This window comes from Pteropus medius, unplaced genomic scaffold (assembly GCF_902729225.1).
Source record: "Pteropus medius unplaced genomic scaffold, Ma_sr-lr_union100, whole genome shotgun sequence".
In the NCBI taxonomy this organism is placed as follows: Eukaryota; Metazoa; Chordata; class Mammalia; order Chiroptera; family Pteropodidae; genus Pteropus; species Pteropus medius.
Window position 1 is genome coordinate 1,448,592 of NW_024340849.1, and position 19,681 is coordinate 1,468,272.

Consider the following 19,681-nt stretch of genomic DNA (forward strand, 5'->3'; position numbering starts at 1 on the left):
ATCTCCCCTGGACACGTGAGTTGTCCCGTGACCTGTCAGACTGAGCCACGTGCTCCATGACAAAAACCTAGATGACTTTGGAAACTTCTGTCTTCTCGTAACTGTGATCCGACTTGACGTTGTGGTCAGTTATGGAAGAAGAGGAGGCCGTGGCCTGAAAAGCGACGTTTCTCCTGAACGTGCGTTGGCAGAGACTGTCAGGTTCAGGCCCCTGGCGAAGGGCGGGACCGGCACTTGTAGGTCTGACATTCCCGAAACGCATTTGGTTTCCTGCTAAGGTTCAGGTGACTCATGCCCGCATTGACCGGGAGGAAGCAGGCGTGATCCTGATCTGTCTCTCCTGCTCGCACGGCGGGCCGGGGCAGGTCCGTGCTGGAGCAGGACACCTGCTCAGGCGAGGCCGGTGCCGGGTGCCAGCCGAGCTCCTTCCTTTGAGCCAGGACACTGGCAGCCGGTGCAGTTAGGGACCTATGTGAAACCTCTCTGTTTCTGAACCTCACTGCCTCGGATGCACCTTCAAACCCGCTTTTACTTAAGATCTCATTTTCACTTTTTCTAAAGTATGGAAAATAGTCAGAAGATGAATAATGGGAAGATAGAGGTGAGGGTGTGTAGCCCAGACTCTGCCAGCTGAGGGCCGAGCCTGTTACCAGCCTCCCGCGCAGACTCAGCATCACCCCTGAGGCGGGCTGTGTCACCGTGCCCGCGCCACGGTCAAGGAGGGACCCGTGGGGGCGAAGAGCCTTGGCAGAGCTGGGGCGTGTGTTCAGGAAAATGGCTTTACCCTGATGTGTCAGCAAATCTGTCTTTGGGCAAAGATATGTCTTCAAATACCAGAGCCGATGTCCTTTCTGTCACATCTGCATCCTGGGGGGCAACTTGGTAAACGCACACAGGCATGGGGTGGCGCGTGTCGGGAGCTTTCCTTACGCAGAGCGACAGGCAAGTGCTCAGCCTCCAGTTAGGACCAGAGAGCCCCGTGGCCTTCTGCCTTCAGTAATGCGGGTGCCTTTTGAACCCGGCGGCGGCGCCCTCGATGACTTCGGCGGGCGTGTTGTTGGGTGAGCCCCTCCTCCGTGCCCCCCGCTCCCCCGCTTTACCTTCCTCGTGTGACCATCCTGGGCTTCCCCCCTTAACCGCTGATCGACCAGTGGCTTCCAGGAGTAAATAGCAAGATATTTGTGTTCCTGAAACAGAAGTCTCTATGTCCAGTTACACAACAGGCCGTGGTAAACAGTTTGACTCTGACCCTAGTTCATGCTTTTTTTGCTGTGACTTCTAAAATCAGGGTTTAAATCGCACCCTGATCCCTCTTCCTTGCGTTCAGCATCGGAAGGACCCCGCCATCTGAGTGACGCCCCAGGACCATCCCGGCGAGGCCTGCGGGTTCGACACGAGGCTCTACAAGGGCCGTTTCCGAAGCGAAGCTAATGGCTTCCTGAGGTGCCTGGAGCACGCGGTTCCAAATTCTTAATAACGCTGTGACGTTTGTTTATAACTTCCCGCCAGCCGAGCGTCTACGGTTTTTTTAAGCATCACTATCGAGATGTCGTCGCAAAGCATACATTTCACCCATGTGCAGTGAGCAGGTCCGTGGTCTTCAGTGTGCTCACAGACCTGTGGGGCTGTCCACCTGTCAATTTTAGGGTGTTGTTATCACCTGAAAAACACGTCCCCTTCAGCCATCACCCCCAGCCTCCGTGTCCCTGACCCTCAGCAGCCACTAACCTGCTGTCTGCCACCAGGTACCTCGTTTCGGACATTTCCTGTGACCTTGTAACACGTGGACACTTGTGTCCGGCTTCTTCCGTGGAGCACAGTGTCTCCTGTGTCCATCTGTGTGAAGCACGTGTCGCTCCTTCATTCTTTTTTTTATGCCAAATACTCTTCCTTAGTGTGGACAGACCACATTTTGTATATTTATTCGCCTGTTGACGGACGGCTGAGCCATTTCTACCTTTCAGCTCCTATGAATTATGCGGCTATAAATAAAAACTCGTGGACAAGTTTCCATGCAGACGTGTTTTCAGTTCTCTTGGTTTCTTAACTTAGAAAAAACCCTGGATTTTTCCATATCGTTGTTATCAAAAATGCTTCCTGTGTTTTCCGCTGATACCATAGAAACAGACGGGTCTCGACGGGGCATCACGGGGTCAAAGTCTTGCCTCGCCGAGATTCGTGACCTCGTTGCACTTTTCCCCGTGGGGGTGGAGGGTGGAGGGCTCAGTGCTCCGCGGGAATCACTCGGGTGCCTTTATGTACAAGTCCGCTCGAGTGACTCACTCTAGCCGGAGGCAGAGTTAACCAGCCTAGCGATTAGAGGGAACAGCAAAGCCTTCCAAGGGTTTACTTCCCCACATTTTAAAAACCACCCTGGACCTTGGCCCTGAGCCGGACGCAGGTCCCGCATGGCCCGGCCAGCTGGCGTGAGCAGCAGCGCCCCATCCTCACCCCGTTTCTTCCCTGCTCTGCACCCCGAGTTCCACGGAGTCCTGGCATTGGGTGTGTATTGTTTATCCTTTTAATAGCTTTAGTGAAATTTAATTCACGTAGCATAAAATTTATTCATTTAAAGTGTGCAAATCAATATGTTTTCGCATCTTTGATTGTGCAGCCATCACCACAGTCTGTTTCTATAAGGTTTTTGTCACCCCTAAAAGAAAGCCCCGTCCCCCCTGGCCGTGGCCACTCACCCCCCAGCCCTAGGCCACCAGTGACGCTGTTTCCAGCCTTGGATTTGCCGCTCCTGGTCGTCTTGTGTATCTGGAACGACCCGGCACGCGGTTCCCACGGGTCTGGCTTCTCGCGTGCAGGTCCTCGGCGTCCATCCCCGTGGCCGCGTGCGACAGCACTCTGTTCCTTCTCGTTGCTGAATGGGGTGCAGGCAGAGCCCACATCTTATCTTTCCTTTCGTTACCTGGTGGACATTTGGGTGGTTTCCACCTGTTCCCGCTGCGGTGGATGCTCCGGACATTCACGTGCGCGGTTTCGTGTGTATGTGTTTCTGTTTCTCCTGGGCACACGCCTGGGAGCGGATTGGATGGGTCACCTGGCACCTCTGTGGTCCATTTTTTGAGAAACCGCCAAACTCTTTTCCGCAGCGGTGCCCCATTTTGCTAGCGACGTGTGTTTCGACTTGTTCATTCCTCACCGACAGCCTTTTTGATCATGTCCATCCTGGCGGGTGTGAAGTGGTGTCTCGTTGTGGTTCTGTTGTGCGTTTCCTTAACGGATAATGATGTCAAGCATCTTCCAGGCGCTTACTGGCCATTCCTGTGTCTTCTTTGGAGAGATGTCTTTTCACATCCTTTGCCCATGGTTTTAATTGGATGACGTGTCATTTTGTTGTTGAGTTGTAAGAGCTCTTTACATATTTTAGACACTAGACCTTTATCACGGATATGATTTACAAACATTTCTCCCATTCTCTGAGTTGTTGTTTCTTGTTCTACATGGTATCAACTGCAGCATAGAATGTTTTAATTTCGATGATGTCCAGTCTCCCCATTATTTTGTTGGTGGTGCTTTAAGCACAAATATAAGGTGTCAATCTAAGAAAGCATCGTGTAGGTGGCACTTGTTTTAATGGCCAAATTAAATCTGATTCTCACTTTCAGTCTCTAGTTCTTGTCATATTGTATCCGCTCTCAGATTGTTCTTTTAAAAGCAGAGTTTCAATGAGTTAAAATGTATCTTTAGGGGAAAATGCATTACTAGCAAGGACGCTAGTAAATGGACTCGTGGCTTCCACTCCTTTTCTCAATGTTCTCCTTGTCTAGGCCAGTGGCCCTCACCAGGGGTGGCGGGGTGACCCCTCGAGTGGAGAAGCCCTGGCCTGGACAGGCTAAGCCTGCCCTCACAGGAATGTCCCCACCCAGCTCCGATTCCTCTGGAAAACAGACATGCCTTTGAAACGAGACAGTTTACATAATCCTGGTTTTCATGTCTCTTCATATTCTTTACTTTGATCCGAAAAGCTTTCGGTGTTTTGCTAGTATCTTTCATTACTTATCCGAACCCAGCCTAAAGCGAGAAGAAGAACGATCCTTGTTTGTAAGAAACAAACCAAAAATGCTGAGTAATAAGATCAAAGTTATAAGAGCAATTTTATTACAACACACACACATACACACACATGCACACACGCACACGCAGCAGCCACGACGCATTGGCCACACACATGGCCACACACACATACACACATAACGGAAGGGCTGAGATTTGACCCCACAGACAGGTGACGTTGCCAAAGCACAATGACATTGACCCCTGCCTCCCAGGACCTTCTCGTGTGTGACACCTCACGCCCCACGGACAATAGGACTGTTTTAACTCCACTGTCACGAAGCTTCACTAAGTCCCGGTGGGGGTCTTGGGTTTGACCTCACTGGATCTCGTTTGAATCTGGGAGGAGCAAGTCCTTACCAAGGGTGGACGCCCCACTGGCTCTGCCGACCTCGCCGAGCAGTCCCGGGCACACGGCCAGCACCTCCTCATCCCATAAATAACGTTTATAATCCAGTCGTGTCACAAAGAGACATCCGAAAGGCGATTTCTTTAGGAAATGCAAGAAATAGCCACTCGTATTTAAAGAGAATTTTAAACCTTTCTAACACTGAAGACGGACAGAGTCCTGCCCGTGGCCTCCCGTTCGGGTCGACCACCTGGACCGGTGAAGATGAGCGAACGCTGTCTGCCCGGCGAGCGCCAGAGACCCTGCGGCAGAGGATGGGCCCCCAGCCCCGGGGGACCCTGGGACCGAGTGAGATGGGCGTCACTGCACTCTGGGCGATGACAGGAGGGGACAGCAGACACTCCTCGGGGTCCGCGTGGACGTGCTCACCCATTAAGTCTCCTCCACCAAGCAGAGAACACGCCAGCAAAAAGGCGTTTTCATTATCCACAAACGAAAACCTGAGTAAAACGGTAAAGTGCTGGGGGGGGAGGGCGGAAGTCGCCGGATTTATAGAGAATGTCGGGCGATGCTGCTGATCAGTGGGCTGCATCATGGTAGGAAATGTTTTTAAATCTACATTTGTAATTACGAGACTTTTGTCTTATCGTATTTCCCCTAAAACGACCGTGGGAAAGCGCACGGGTTCCCACGCGGGCTCCCGGGCCGCAGCTGGCGGACGAGAGGCCGCGCGACTCTTCTGAAGAAGCCGCAGGTGCTTGCGATGCCTTTAGACCCTCACAGTCACAGACAGAGTTTGGGACCCGGGTCGCATTGGGACAGGGACACTCTGGGGGCTCCTGGGTCTTGGGGACCGGCCCTCTTCTGTCTAGCGGTGCTTTGCTGCATTCTGGTACTTACAGGAAGCTCGTGTTTCTTGATCATGGGGCGTCCACTGCATTGGACACACGGCGTCATGCTCCTGGTCGTTCCGTTTGTGGCCCGTTGCTCACTGAGCGCGTGCCGTCCGTAAGGACACCTTCCCGCCCGTGGGCACCAGCGGTGTCAGGCCTCAGAAGCGAGCTTTCGATCAGGACAGAAATTAGTCCGTAGATTCCCAGAGCAACACGACCGTCCCGGCCCGTGCCACGTGCTGTGCGGGTCACCGGCTGGATGGCCGAGGCCGAGAAGCGGACAAGCTCGGGGCGGCGGGGTGATGTTGAGGTCCTGGCTGTCCCCTCTGCTCTGGGTCCCACCGTGGCCGCTGCAGGTCAGGAGTGAGCAGCGGGGCCATGTCGCTGCGGGTCGGAAGTCTGCGAGGGGCAGGGCTGTGGGACCCCGGACGCCTCTGCGCCCTCCAGCCTGAGCGGGGGAGCCGGGAGCTGGGTCACCGTGTCACCACCCTCCACTCGTCGAAAGTAAGGGGATTTGCTTCAAACATCAGCCTTTTACCCTGAGCCGGAGATGCCATCGCCTCCGGGGCTCGGCGCTTCGTTACCTACCACGAGGAAGGAAAATGCGCGGCCGGTTCCGATCCGAGGCTCTGCCAGTCGGGAGGGGCGACCCGATCCCAGACGCTAGAGCGTGAAAAACCATCCCCAGGAGTAAAGACGGTAGCGGAGCTGCATCGACTAATTACTTCTCAAACAACGCTATCGCTCTGCAGTTAGTGACGACTGACACCAGTGTGGAAGCCAGATGTTCGGCGAACACACGCGACGTGGATTTGTAGCTGACAAAAGGCTCCGTCGGGAAATTCTTTCTGTTCGCGTTTTACTCTGTTCTCGAGTTCAATGGACCAAAGAACACGTCCTAAGCCACCTGCGGCTCCTCTGCCGAAACGGAAATTGTCGATTTTGAACTGTTCTTACACGGCATAAATAGAGTTTTCTCGACGGCACCGTCCGGGTGCCAGGCACTGTGACGTTTGTGGACAGAAAGACTGGTGTTCCTGACAGTGTCAGCTCTGCCGGGGGGACGGGAAGGAGACTGGGGCCGGGTGGGTCCGCGTCCCCAGAGGCTCCGACCTCTGCCTGGCCCCGGGGTCAGGAGGAGGGCATGGGGGACACCACGGTCCCTGCTGTTGTTTGTCCTCTGGAAGGGCGTGGAGCCAGCTCCCGGGAGCGACCCTCCCCACGCCCCAGCGGCACCGGGAATCATCTGCTCCGACTTTGTCGCTAGGAAATAGGGCGCGGGGTGGCTAATTTCTCGGACCGGGTCGGTGGGCCATTTCTTTCGTATCCGCTGGGGCAGGAGCGCGCGTGCGCTGGGGCCGAGGACACGGGCCGGGATTCGGAGCCCGCTCCGCAGAGCCCGCCCCGAGCGAGGCGCGAGTTCGGCCCGTGAGGACGGTCGTGCGTGTGACCTGCGCTGCCGGATGTGCGAGCGTCTTAAGAAGGGATTTTGTTTTGTTTTGCTTCTCCAGGATGGTGGCGCTGCCAGGGGGGCGCCGGAGAAGAGGAGGGACCGGCGCGGACCGCCCCAGGACGCCTCGGAGGACAACGACGTGTTTGGTACGTGACAGGCGAGTCCCGGACGTTATTTCGTATGATAATTGTGTGCAGATACGTCCTCGGTGGGGAAGGCTTTAATTTTCTAATTACACGAGTAACCTATGGATCTGCTCTTTACGAAGTGCAAGCTCTATAAAGCGAGGACGGGGAGCCCCGGTGGCTGGGGAAGGGGGTCTCTCCCCGTCTTGCTTTTGCCTGTTTTAGCTTCATTTTGCATGTCTTTTTGTACACACAGACGTCAGAGAGTTCCCAGATTTTTCCATATTATGCAAAATTTCTCTGACCATCTATTCGCTTATTTGTGTGTGGGTGGTAGAAAGCCTAACAGCGCCCAGAAAAAACTCGCCGATGAGGAAGTGAAACCAACCCCAAGCCCAGACACCGGGCGTATTCTAACTACAAAGACCGACTCGGGAGGTGCGAGGAGATACCCGTTTTCTACGAAACTGCTTTTTGGTGGTGCCCTCGTGACGTGACACACGCGGCCTTTACGTGTTGTCACCCACCTTCGTCTCTGCTCCCCGGGAGTGAACAAACAGGTTCTCCTGTGGCTTCTACATTAACGCACCTCGGCCGTGTGACGGTGACTTGCCGGAGAGCCCAGGGCTAAGCAGAGACTCCAAGTGCATCTGTCCGAGCCTCGGTGGCTCCACTGGCGTGTGGAGTGGTGAGGGCGACAGGCAGCACGGAGCCCGTGCGGGGCCAGCCCGGCCCGCAGGCTGTGGCCCCATCGTGTCCCCGGCCTGGTCTGCACTTATTCAGGAAAACAGCTTCTTTATGTATCTCTCGTTAGGCGGGACAAACCCCGCCCCCCAATTTATGTCCCTGATTCACTTGCTCTTCTCTGCCTCCCACCCTCCTGAGCCCACACACGTCGCCACCAAGCCCGCCGCCCACGCTTTCCATCTGAAGCCTCCGTGAAAATCAGCTCAGCGTGCCCCGAACGCCCGGGGGGCGGGGACCTCGACCCTGACTGAGTGACCGTCAGGCCGGGAGTGCACAAGGGACCCAACACGGCCCTGCTCCTTCACGGCTCACACCTGTTTTCAGGGCGTCTTCTCGGAGGGGGGCCGGCTCCTCGGGGGCACGGGAAGGAGAGGGAGCCGTAGGCGGTGGCCTCCTGCTGGCGAGGCCGAGCCCGTGGGAACACGGGCAGGCACCGTGGTGTCGGCGTCCGCAGTACGCCTGTCTGTCCCCCGCAGGGAGGTGTTTTACGTTAGCTCCTCACCCACGTAGTCCAACCACGCGTGTGTAAACGCCCACGGAAATGACAGCTGAGGTTTCATACACGGAGGAGAGTGAGTTTTACTATTGTGGGTAAACATACTTCTTTTTAAAGCAGACATCACCGTTCCTATTATTCCCCTGGGTCACTGCTTTTAGGGTTATTCGTAACAATGCGAGTGATTCCGTCGCTATTAGATGCACACACACCACGTCCGTATGCGTATATATGACATTTATATGATATAGAATGAGAAAGGTCAATAACGAGCCTTTTCCTTAAGTTATGAAAATGCCACAAGCCCTCCGGCGGCCCACTTTAACCTCAGATAGATACTCGGTTTGGAGAATTATAATCTGGAGCCCAATGTGAAAGCCAGCGGAAGCGCAGATGTTTCAGTCACGTCCCAAACTCGGCTCTGTCTTCTCCTGGGCAGCAAACTTTGCCCACTCCGCACACCATGGCTCCCAAGTGCCCACAGCACGGGCACCACTCGCACTGTGGGACGAGTGTGCGGCACCCACCGGGCCCTCCTCGCTGTGGGGATTAGGGTGCACTCCCGCCCGCCGCCACCTCCGGGCCGTGCCCAGCTGACACCGGCTTCAGGTTGAGTCACAACAGAGGGGAAACGGGAGACTGGCCACGGGAGGAGGTCCTCACTTCACTGCCCCTGAGGAAGGTGGCCTGCGGGGTCCCCGTCACTGTGCCCGGCCACCTTGTAATGCTGACGGCGAGGCCCCACAGAGCGGCCGGCAGGACCTGAACGTCCCTCGCTCCTACTGCTGCCCTGGACCCCGGTCTGCAGGCGCAGGGTGACGGCGTACGAGAAGCTAGAATGACCACGGCCGTCAACCTCGCGGTCTCGTCTTGGGGATTCCGAAGCGCTCTAGGAACGTCACTCCGGGTGCAGTCAGCTCCCTGCACCTCACAAAAAATTCTCTGGACCAAACAGAAGCTCCCTGAGCGTGACAGGAGGCCACGGCTTCTCCCTGTGCTCTGGACCGTGAGTCATCGGCAAGCATTTCACAATCATCCTCCAGCTCCTGGCAATCACTTTGTCCATGTGTCAGAAGAACCGGGGCTGTGAGGGGCACACAAGGGCCGTCGCCTGTTACCCACCTCCTTTCTGAGGTCACAGGGACTCCAGGTGTCTGGGAAAGTCGGGCGGATGGTGCTGTCTCAGGCCGGCGAGAGCCCCGAGCGGGGACTTGGAGAAGCTCGCAGCCCGGGGCTGGCGATGGCCGGCACAGGCGCCAGGAGCTGCTGGCTCACACCCCGCGTGCTCGAAACCACACGTTGCACAACAGGCCACACGCTCGCTTCCTCCACGTCCCTCTGCAGGCAGAGCCAGCCCTTAACGCAGCGACGCTTCTGAAACTGGTTTGCTCTTCTGTTTCACGGGACACTCCCTCAGAGGGCTGTGTTATCGCTCAGCAGGTGGCAGGTAACCCTAGAGCGCACGCTCGAGCCCCTTGCTGTGACCGGGCTTCTGACAGTGACCCCCCGAGACGGCTTTGCCCAGCCCCCGAAGACGGAGAGAAGAGTTTCAGGGCAGGTGGCCGGGAGGGAGAAGCGGGCGCCATCCGCGCTTTGGGGAACCAGGCTGGTCCGCAGTAGCCTTGTCCCGCGGCTCTTCCGGAACCCCACACCCACGCACGGCACACGCGGTCTGTGTCATTTGAAAACCAGGCAAGAAGGGAGGTGTCATTGCCCCGTCCCCTCCCTCCGAGTTCCCTAGTCATGGGGCTCAAACAAAGCAGGTAGTTCCGCTGAGGCGAGGGAAGCCCAAGGTCCCCTGAAGTTGTGGGGACAAAGGAGAGACGTGTCCACGAGGGGGCAGCACTGCTCTTTCCGGAAAGACTGTGGCTCCTTCCAGCGTGACCTGTGACCCACAGCTCACACACCGGAGCTGACAGGACAGCCCTGGCAGGGGGGACGAAGGCCCCAAGTCCACAGCAAAGGACAGCTGTGCATGTGTCACCCCGTAGCAGCTTAGAGCTGGACCTTGCCTTCAATCTGGAGCTCTCCGCTGCCCGCATGGAAACGAGACCCGGTCAGCTGAAACGTCTTCACCCTGCCCAGGAGGCCCAGAGTCCCCGGGGGCGGGAGCACCCTTTCATGTCCTGGCCTCCTGGCGAGCACACGGGGGTGGGGAGGGGAGCTGCCCATTGTCCAAGAGGAGCGATGGGGACTCAGAACACACAGACGGAATGACAGCTCCAAAGGGCGCTCAGGCCAGCTTCACCGGTCCTGCGGTCAGGGCGGCTCATCCCACTGCTGTGTCACCAGTAGGTTCAGGGAGCAGCAAGTCATCGGGCTGGGAGAGCACCCGCCCCACTGCAACGGGCCCACTGCACAGGACAGAGGACATTCCTGGGGGGGCAGTGACACGCCCAGCATCGCTCTGGGAGCTCGGGGGACAGTCCCCACCGTCATCAAGCTCTCAGTCCAGCACACAGTACAGCTATCCCGCTAATTCGGACTTGTGCCACCAGCGGTCAGTCCGTGCTGTGCCTTCTGTGACCCTTCCCAATTGCACAATGTGTCGGTTCTGTCTGGGGACGATGTCAGCTGTGGGCCGGGCCAGACCCGACCGCCACGCGGAGCTGGGGGAGCCGTCTGGGCACCCTGTAGACTGATGAATAGGATGCGCACAGACCAACGGTTGTCAGTCACCTGTGCCGTCAAACCCTTTACAGCGGATGAGCAGACGGGTCTGGCGACAGGAAGTGGCCGACAGAGAGAAGCGGTCCCACAAGGGGCGGAGGCCAGGTGGGGCGCCTTGCACGTGTGTGGGTGGAGCAGGCCGGGCAGAGCCGGGAGGCCGGTGGCCCGGGGCTTGCTGTCCCTGTGTCCCGGGTCAGCGGAGCACATCCCGTCGCCCCCGGCCACAGCCCGGGATGACGCTGCGGTCCGCGGGAGCGCGTTCCCGGGCGAGGCCTCGGCAGCACGCTGCGACCTGGCTGTCCGCAGGGCGGATCTGGGCAGCGGCGACGCGAGGGCACTGTCGCCTGCCCCGCGCGCTCACCCCCACTGGTCCTGGCCCTCGGAATGAGGTGTGCGGCGCAGGGTCACTTGAGGCCAGCAGAGCCACAATAGGATAACTGAAGGGCTTCTAGGACAAAGAGAGAACACAGGCCTCACAGCCGCGCAAATAGCAGCTGCGATGGGCGTGGCCGGTGGCCCGCGGCGTGTCCCAGCTTGAGGCCCGGCCCCCTCCGCGCCCAGGCTGCGGCCTCGCCGGGTCCGGTCCACGCATCCGCGGCGTTAACGCGCGCGCCACGATGGCCGCGGCGACCTCCTGCCCGCATCTCCCTTCCGCGGGTGCGAGACCCCGGGAGCCTTGTCCCCACTCCCTGGGAGGGCGCGGCCTTCCCGTGGTGGCCACTTCACGTTGACCCACACAGGGACGTCCCTTCGGGGCGGGAACGCTGTCCAGAACTGTCGCACGTCGCGCAGAGGCCGGTATTTCTAAGCCATTCGAACAGAACCTTTTATTCAGTGGCACCCACGGGGCTGGGTTCCAGTCACCCAAGAACGACCTCCAGGAACGGGGAGCCAGCACCGCGGCAGGACACCGCGGCCGCAGCGCGCACGGCGCAGACGCGGCGCGGGGCGCGCGGTCCACGCGTGCGGCGCGGCGCGGCGGGAACGCGTCTTCGTGTTGCGGGGCCGCTGTGCATCTTCCAAACTATGAGGCGGCCCTGCGGTTTTCAGATCGCGTTCTGCGTGGCTTTGTTTTTGCAACTGCTGCTCTCTTCCGCGCAGTACTGGAGCCAGGAGTGTTCTCTTGGCCAGACAGGCCTCCCGGTCAGGACCCCAGGCCCGCAGGTGCCCCCGGACGGCGGGGACGTCGAGGCACGGTTTCCTGGGAGTCGCGAGAGCAGCAGGATGCGGATCGGGCAGCACAAGGAAAAGCAGCTGTCGCCGCTGCTCTCCCGGGAACATCGGCCCTGCGAACTCGGCACCTGGCAGAAATCGAAGCCGCCCTTGTTTCCATAGCTACAGAAGCGGCTTCGTTTGGGGAGGTGAAGACAGTCATTCGGACCCGAGTGACGACTGCTGCTAATCCATCCACATACAGCCAACAATAGCGGCGGCGAAGGCTCCATGGGCTGCTAACCCTATCCCATTCCTGCCGCAAACAGCTCCGAGCACCCACATCCCCCGAGGCCCTCTGTTCAAGCCACTCAGGCTCACGTCCGGGTCCCCTGTGAGCCACCCGACCAGCTTTTCACTCTAAAGTTGCCGAACTTTAAAAAAGACGGGAAACCAAACCCGCCTATTCCGCGCCGGGGTTGGGACGGAGGCCATGCAGACTCCCTCTCCGCCAGGAATCGCGCAAATGTTGTTTTATTCGTATAAAATAAGGGCGACCCGTCCCACAGATGCTTATGGCGCCGTTTCTGTGCCCCAGGCTGGTCTCCGCGGAGCACACGCTGCCCCCGGGGAGGTGACTCCCCACCCACGCTCAGATCCCGGCCCCGCTGCCTAATCACGAGCGGTTCCTGTTCACTGTTTTGACTTCCTCGAACCCGCAAAATAGAGATTATAACACTTACAGCGCAGTGATTTGGGGGAATAAAATCCAATACCAGTAAGAGGCCTAACACGATAGTCTCGTAACAAAACATTTTCACTTCCCTCCTTCCTAGCTTTTCAGTTAATTTTCAGTCGTACAATGACATCTTGTAATTTTTGCACAGAATTTTCCTCTGAAGATTAATAGATCCAACTCTTTTATTGCATAATACGTGCATTATCGTTGACATGTTCTGACAGATGCATACTCATCAGTTACTCACTGGCATTTGGAATTAAATACTAAATGTATCTTTGCTTTTCTCAATTGCTGTAAAAACTCATTGAGCATATCCCTTCCTCTCCCGATTTCTTTTGTTTTGTTGAAAGTTATAGTGAAACAACAAAACGGTAAAATGAAAATGTCCTTAATCGCTTTTATTTTTTTACAGCTTTATTGAGGTATAATTTATGTCCCATAAAGGTCACCCATTTTCAGTGTGCATGTTCATGGTCTTAGCATATTCGCAGAGTTATCCACAGTCTAACTTTAGAACGCTCGCATCCCGCCCATGAGAAACCTGTACCCTGGACTGTCCCACCGACCTCTGGCCCCTGGCGACTTCCTGAGGGTGGGTTTGTGCCTCGACACTGCACAGGCGGCCTCTGTGACTAGCGTCTGTCACTCGGCGCAGTTTCCGAGGCTCGCCCACGTCACGGCCTGCGTCCCTTCCCTTCCGTGGACAGCCCTCGCTTGGTGCACGTGCGGGTGGATCTTGTTGCTGGGGGCCTCGTGTCTGGGTTTTGGGGGCGCGAGTGTCCAGTTCTCGTGGGCAGACGCCTGTCAGTGGCGGCTGTACTTTGTGTTATGCCGAGCTTCCCAGGGCAAGGCTGTTTGCCGAGTTTCACTATCACCTCTGTCATTTGTATTTGGGTGCTCACCAAATGCCACCCCCCAGAGGCCTCTTTAGTGTCGGATTCGCTCGACCCATAGCCACGTCGGGTGGGCGGGCAGCCGAGGAGTGGATGGCCCTGCGTAGGCCACCGCCTCAGAGAGTTCTTCTGCCTCCACAAACCACCAGTCACTGGGTGACCAGTGGCATCTGGGCGTCCATTATCCGCTTGAATTCTCTAAGTCAACACTTCCCTGCCCTGGAACCAGCCTGAAGGGCAGGCCCTCAGGGAGGGGACGCGGGTTCAGGGGACACTGCGGGAGGAGGCTCCATGGCCACCGAAAGTCTCAGGGGCCTGCGGTCTGTCACACACACACACACACACACACACACACCCTGCCTTCCCGAAGGCACATTTGAGAGGGTTCGCACGGCTCTGCCCGGACTCAGGGTACAGGGAGGACCACCGGTGTTCAGGGAGGACTCAGAGGCAGCAGTTGGATGGGTCGACCCTTGAAAGCCCCTTGCAGGACCCGAGGGACCAGGACCCGTCCCCTCCTCTGTCCCTCCAGCTGGGCTGCCCCCACGCGGGGAGCAGCAGAGCTGCGTCACGGGGCCGAGTGTGTGTGTCAGGTGTGGTTACGGGTGATGGGGGATGGGGGGGTGACCTGGGGTGCTCGAAGTAAACTGGGCAGTGCACTTACATGGCAGGAGTTCTCGTCTCTGTGAGTCCCCAGAGAGCCTCGCTCAGCCCAAGATCGGCTGCAGGTTTCCACATCACCACCAAACAAAACAGCGACACAGTCACCAGAGACATACGTACAACAATTAACACCCGCTGTCAGCTCGAAATCGGGTCCAACAGTCTGAATACGTGGATTATTAAGCATTTCGTGCCTCGGTGAACAGCTGACATTAAGGAAACGCTCTCCGCAACGCAGGAGTCCAGGGCCGTCCCAAGCCAGCGCCGGGCCGGGCCTCGGGCCTGCAGCTGGAGACGGCGCCCCGATGAGCTCGTAGGCCCTGCACTAAGAACGGCCACTTCCCCCCCAGGACAAAGCCCGTCTCCTGCCTCCTCGTGGCCGGGTGCAGGGCTCCGCTTCCCCTGCGTGCTGCCTGCTCACCATCATTTAAACCACTTTATGTTAAGTGACCCTTTTTCCAATGGAAAGAAAAAGTTTAAATCCTTGAAAGCAATTTTTCACCTTCGAACATGGCTTTGCTGCAGATGGAGGTGGCCAAATAACGTGGGGCTTTGCGACCGCCCTTCCTTCCCATGGTCCCAGCCTCCTGGGGAGGAGCCGGCGTCTTCCCTTAGGGAACCTGTCGCTAGACATCTCTGCCCGGCCGCCGTCCTCAGTGTCCTGATCCGCTTTAGCCAGGTTTGCCGAAACCCATCGATCAGGTCAGCGATCAGCTTTGTATCACTGGTGGCCTGTGGCACTTCTGTGGGGATCGAGGCCGAGTGGCCTCTGTCCGTTTGCTCTGTCACCGCCTGTCATCGGTTTTCTCTACCCAAAGCCACGTTCCTTTCCTAATGGGGGACCAGAGGCGGATTAGCCCTGGCCGCAGGAGCGGACTGCTTAGAAAGCAAGCCTCGGTCACAACACAGCAGGCCACACCTTCCATTTATCAATGTAGCTGGACATCACTTGTCACAAAGGGCAGCAGTCTTCCACCCCGTGCGCACACGCACACACACACACATGCACACACACGAGCACACACGCACGCAGATGCACACACGCACACACGGCCTGCGGTGTAATATTAACGCGACACACGCGGCGACGTACTTTAATACCATGAACACCAGCACGCGTGATAGCGTGCAGCACCTGCAGCGCACGCATGCCACGCACACCTGCGGACACACCGGCGCACGCATTGCGCACTACGGACCACCTTCACCACATGCACACCATTGACGAAAGCACACTTACGCTGGATGCGCAGACGACATACACACCATCGCGGTGTGCACGACACACATGAAAGACACGATAGCGTATCTTTCACACCACGCAGACATACACACACGCACTCCACACACACGAAAATACACTTCGCACACAGATAATACTGACGCATTGCACGACGCACACGACATGCGCAATACAGCGACAGCAAAAACCAACAGCCATCCTAACGGTTGTCATTAAGGCTATAGACATTATCATTTCCTGGAAGTAAATTCACTTAAAAAGAAGAAAATTATGACGCCTTTCTAAACAGATGGTTTTCTTCTGCTGTCACTTATGTTTAGCGTGATTTGGGGCCTGACCGTTCACACAGCAGTCATCCCTGGTGCTCTGGGATGTCACCTGGACGCCTCTGTCCCCACCGCCCTCCGCTGAGGCACTGGAGGTCGAGTGGGGCGGTGACTCAGGCCAGCCATCTCCAGGACGAGTGTGGGGAGGCCACCGAGAGGCGCTCTCCCGGGACGGGTTCTGAGCAGGGTCATTGCCTGCTCTGAGAAGGATCTAGAAGGCCGCAGGGGACCGTGGCCCCTGGGCCAGCCTATGAAAGCCAGGGTCGTGGGGCAGTTAGCCGGTGTCCCAGCAGAGGAGCCTGGCGACGGGAGGCCATGGCAGAAGGCGGCGGGCCCGTTGTGGACGCCGTACTGCCCAGGGCAGGGCTGCAGAGGGCCGATGCAGCTGGCATGGAGGACAATCCAAGGGGCATTGGTCTCGGACCAACAGCACGGCGGCCACACGTCCAGGATAGGGCCACAGAGCTGCTGGCCGGGGCAAGGCCGCAGGTGTCAGGAGAAAGGACAGCTGGCTGCAGTCACAGGGCCGGTCCTTGGCTTGCTGAGTCTGCCTTTCCAGAAGTATCCCCATGTCACAGCCCACGACACTCTCCGGCCACACGGAGCCCCGCCATACTGCATGCCCGGCCGTCCTCCTGGCCGCCATGCGGCACCCCAGGGGCTCCGTGCCGCCCCCATCACCCTGGTGTGGCAAGGGCCGGGATTTAAGGGTCAGCCGGGCTGCCCGCACCTGGGGAGCGTGCTTGCGTCCGGAGGGGGAGGCTTTGCAGAGTCACGCGGGCGGAGATGCAGCGTCAGAGACGCAGAACGGGCACACGTCACGGAGCAGGGCGCGGGCTCCACGTCACTGTGTCGGAGGCCACCACGTCACTGGGACAGGCTGGGAAGCTGAGAGCTGAGCGAGCTGACGCCGCAGACTCCCGCCTGACCGTCCGGGCACGTGAGCGGCAGGCGTCAGCGGTGTGTGGACAGGTGCGCACAGTCAGCCCGCATTCTACACCCCTCTCGCTCGCTCCGGCTCCATGTCAGAAGCGCATAGATAAACTAATGTCCCTCACGCCCCACACCCCCCAACCACTCGGCCCATTAACGCACGCGGGGTCAGAGGCTTCCTCCCCAGGGAACCACCTCCCAACGCCGGCATCTCACGCACCGTAGTGGACTTTTACAGATGCTCAGGCTAAAAGGGGCCTTGCAACCCACTCCAGCCCAACTGTGTACCGTGCTGGCCTCGGGCGGTCATAGCGGTGCAGTCTGGTGACATTTGCCCTGTGCAGCTCCTGACAGGTGACATCACACAGCTGTGCTCTTTACATACTCAGTAACCAGGACTCTTTGCGCATTACCCAAGACTGTAGGAAATGATACCAAATTGTCTCAGTGATAAAAATTTTAAATGTTATACTTAGATTCAAGGAGGTGAATTTTTCTTCAATTTTGGAGAACTTGATATACACACATCCGTATACATGTATGTATGAATCTGTTTTCATGACGTAGAACTGTTCACTTACTACAAATGATAATTTCTTGATAAAATTATCAGTTTATTCAAGGTTCGTGCAACAAAACATAAAAATAAATTATAAGTTCTCATTGCGATTAAGTTAGAATTTTCATAAATCAGTCTTTTAGAGGATCTGCCGTCACTGGACGCGCAGATAGGGAGTATTTTCAGCGTTCTCAGTCAGATACCCTATAAAGTAAATGGGATCTGATTATATGATCGTGGTAAATTATCTTGAAATGATTTCCAAACAAAGAAAATAAACAAACTTCCCAAAAGAAAAAACATTTAAGATGGTAGTATGTGCTTTAATGCCTACAAATAGCTAAAGCAGCAATAGAGTTTGCCCAAGACCGTTTTTATAAATGACGTCTTGGATTGCCTCCTGCATTTCCATGTATCTGATTGTCACATCACCTCTTCTGAATCTGAAAAAGTCATGTTTTATTGCCTGAGGTTTTCGTAAGTATTTCACTGAACATTCCTTCCTGGGAGAGTTTTCAAGTTATTTTTCATCCTTAAAAAAATGGCAGTGGCTGCCCCCGGCTGGTACCGGGCTACTCCACGTGGGCACCTTCTCGGTGCCCGGACGCCGTCTCTGAAAAGCGGACATTGTGTGGACAGCCCCCATCTCCGCCCAGACATTTGACACCATTGTTCTTGTGGCTTCCAGGGACAGAAAGTCCTGCAGTACAGATCTGCGACTGTCCCCAAGGAAAGATCTAAAAATAAGCCTCTCTTTCCTAAGAGGCTCAGCGGCCGCTGTATGGGCGATGCCTCGCATGGCGAACCCAGACTGTGCCTGCCTTGCAAAACGGAGCAAATGTAACAGTTACTGCTTCTGACTAGTTCCCCCGCCCCCCAGTAACTCATAATCAAAGTATCCTGTGAATACTTACAAAATAATGTAAATGTTTTTAGAAGTGGGATGGTTCGATTTGATACTATGTTTTAGCAGAGAAGGGAGCACAGCCACTTCCTCTCAGCTCACAGAAACCGACTTCTGCAGTCATACGGCACCGACTCAGTTCCGAATTCTGCTGAGCCCGCGCTGAGTACTCACTCCTGTTCTCACAGATCACAGAGCTCAGGAGGCTTTTTCTGCTGAGGGGCAGATACTAGGTGTTTTACGCCTCTGTTGTGCTCCCTCAGCTCTGCCCGGGGAGCCCGTCAGCAAATGGGGGTGGCTGTTCCAGCAACACTTGGTAAACACAGAAATGTTAATTTCATGTACTTTCTATGTGTCATGAAATACTACTATTTTCTTTTGTAACTAAGGAGGGAAAAATCATTCTCAGCTGGCAGGCCGAGCGAAACCAGGGCCCGGCGGGCCAACACGGCCGGTGCAGGTGTCCTGCTGACCAGGGAGACCGCGTGGTCGCCCACATAGGCCAGGGCACAAAGAGGGTCTCTTCGGACCCGTGAAGTCCCGCACTTTAGAAATGTTACACGGAAAGCTAGCAGCGGCACCCATCATATGAATTAATTGAAGAATAATTCTTCCACTAAGCAAGTAATAGACACCAACGTGTGCACACGTGTGTGTTTGCGCACACATAATCACACACGTGTGCACCCTCCCTGCACAGCAACGCCTCTGTGCCAAGCAGGAGGTGGGGGGGCGGGGCTGGGAGCACAGGGCAGAGTGGGGGTCACGCCCCAGGACCCGGTGATGGAAATCACACGGTGCGGCCCCAGAAAACAGGTCTGCGTTTCCACCCGCTGCGTGCTGGGGTGCGGTCTGCCCCGACCCCCTTGCGTGTGACATCGGGCTGCCATGTGCTCTCCACGGGTCGGAGGGCCACGTGTGCAATGTGTCAGGAAGTCCTTCGCGAACGTCGCAACCGCGGTCCCCTCCGCCCTCAGAGTGGTCGGCCTCGGCCTCTCGCGCTTCTCAATGGTGATTTCAGAACTTTGCCCCGTGTGCGCTGCTGGCCAGGAGCCCCAGCAGCCCCCACTGCCTCTGACAAAAGCATCGTTTTTGCTTTCGAATCTTCTCCCTTCTTACAAACCACTGTGGCCGAGAGGCCGCTCACAGCCTCGTCTGGGACGCACGCCTGCCGCAGCCAGCGGGACCTCTGCGCCCGGGTCCCCCCTGACCCGACCTGCACCCATCCCCCACCTCACGGCCCCGCAGGCGCCACTCAGGCGCGTGCGCAGGGTATGCGTCAGTCTGCGCGCGTGCGGGGCCCAGGCGCTTCTGCGGCATATGCATGAGTCTGCGCGCGCGCGGGGTCCAGGCGGTTCGGGCGCGTGTTTGAGCTTTTCTTTGTGGCATTTCTGTCCCACGGGAAGACGCGAGAACCTCTGTGGACACGTCCGAGGTCCCCAGGGACGACAGCGGGTACTGAGCCTGG

At 57.0% G+C, this 19,681-nt stretch overlaps 1 protein-coding gene and 1 long non-coding RNA gene across 11 annotated transcripts in view; both read left to right on the forward strand.

Annotated features, from left to right (window-relative positions):
- The window catches only part of MBP (myelin basic protein), a 78,772-nt gene that overhangs the window by 23,026 nt on the left and 36,065 nt on the right, over positions 1 to 19,681 (forward strand). For all 10 annotated transcript variants that reach the window (XM_039839453.1, XM_039839400.1, XM_039839410.1 and 7 more), the window contains one exon: positions 6,819 to 6,906. In XM_039839453.1, the coding sequence (XP_039695387.1) occupies positions 6,819 to 6,906 (88 nt within the window). The remainder of the gene's footprint in view (positions 1 to 6,818; positions 6,907 to 19,681) is intronic.
- The window catches only part of LOC120583906 (uncharacterized), a 1,589-nt gene continuing 1,468 nt past the window's right edge, over positions 19,561 to 19,681 (forward strand). Inside the window, exon 1 of the long non-coding RNA XR_005647893.1 lies at positions 19,561 to 19,648. This is a non-coding gene — a long non-coding RNA (uncharacterized LOC120583906). The remainder of the gene's footprint in view (positions 19,649 to 19,681) is intronic.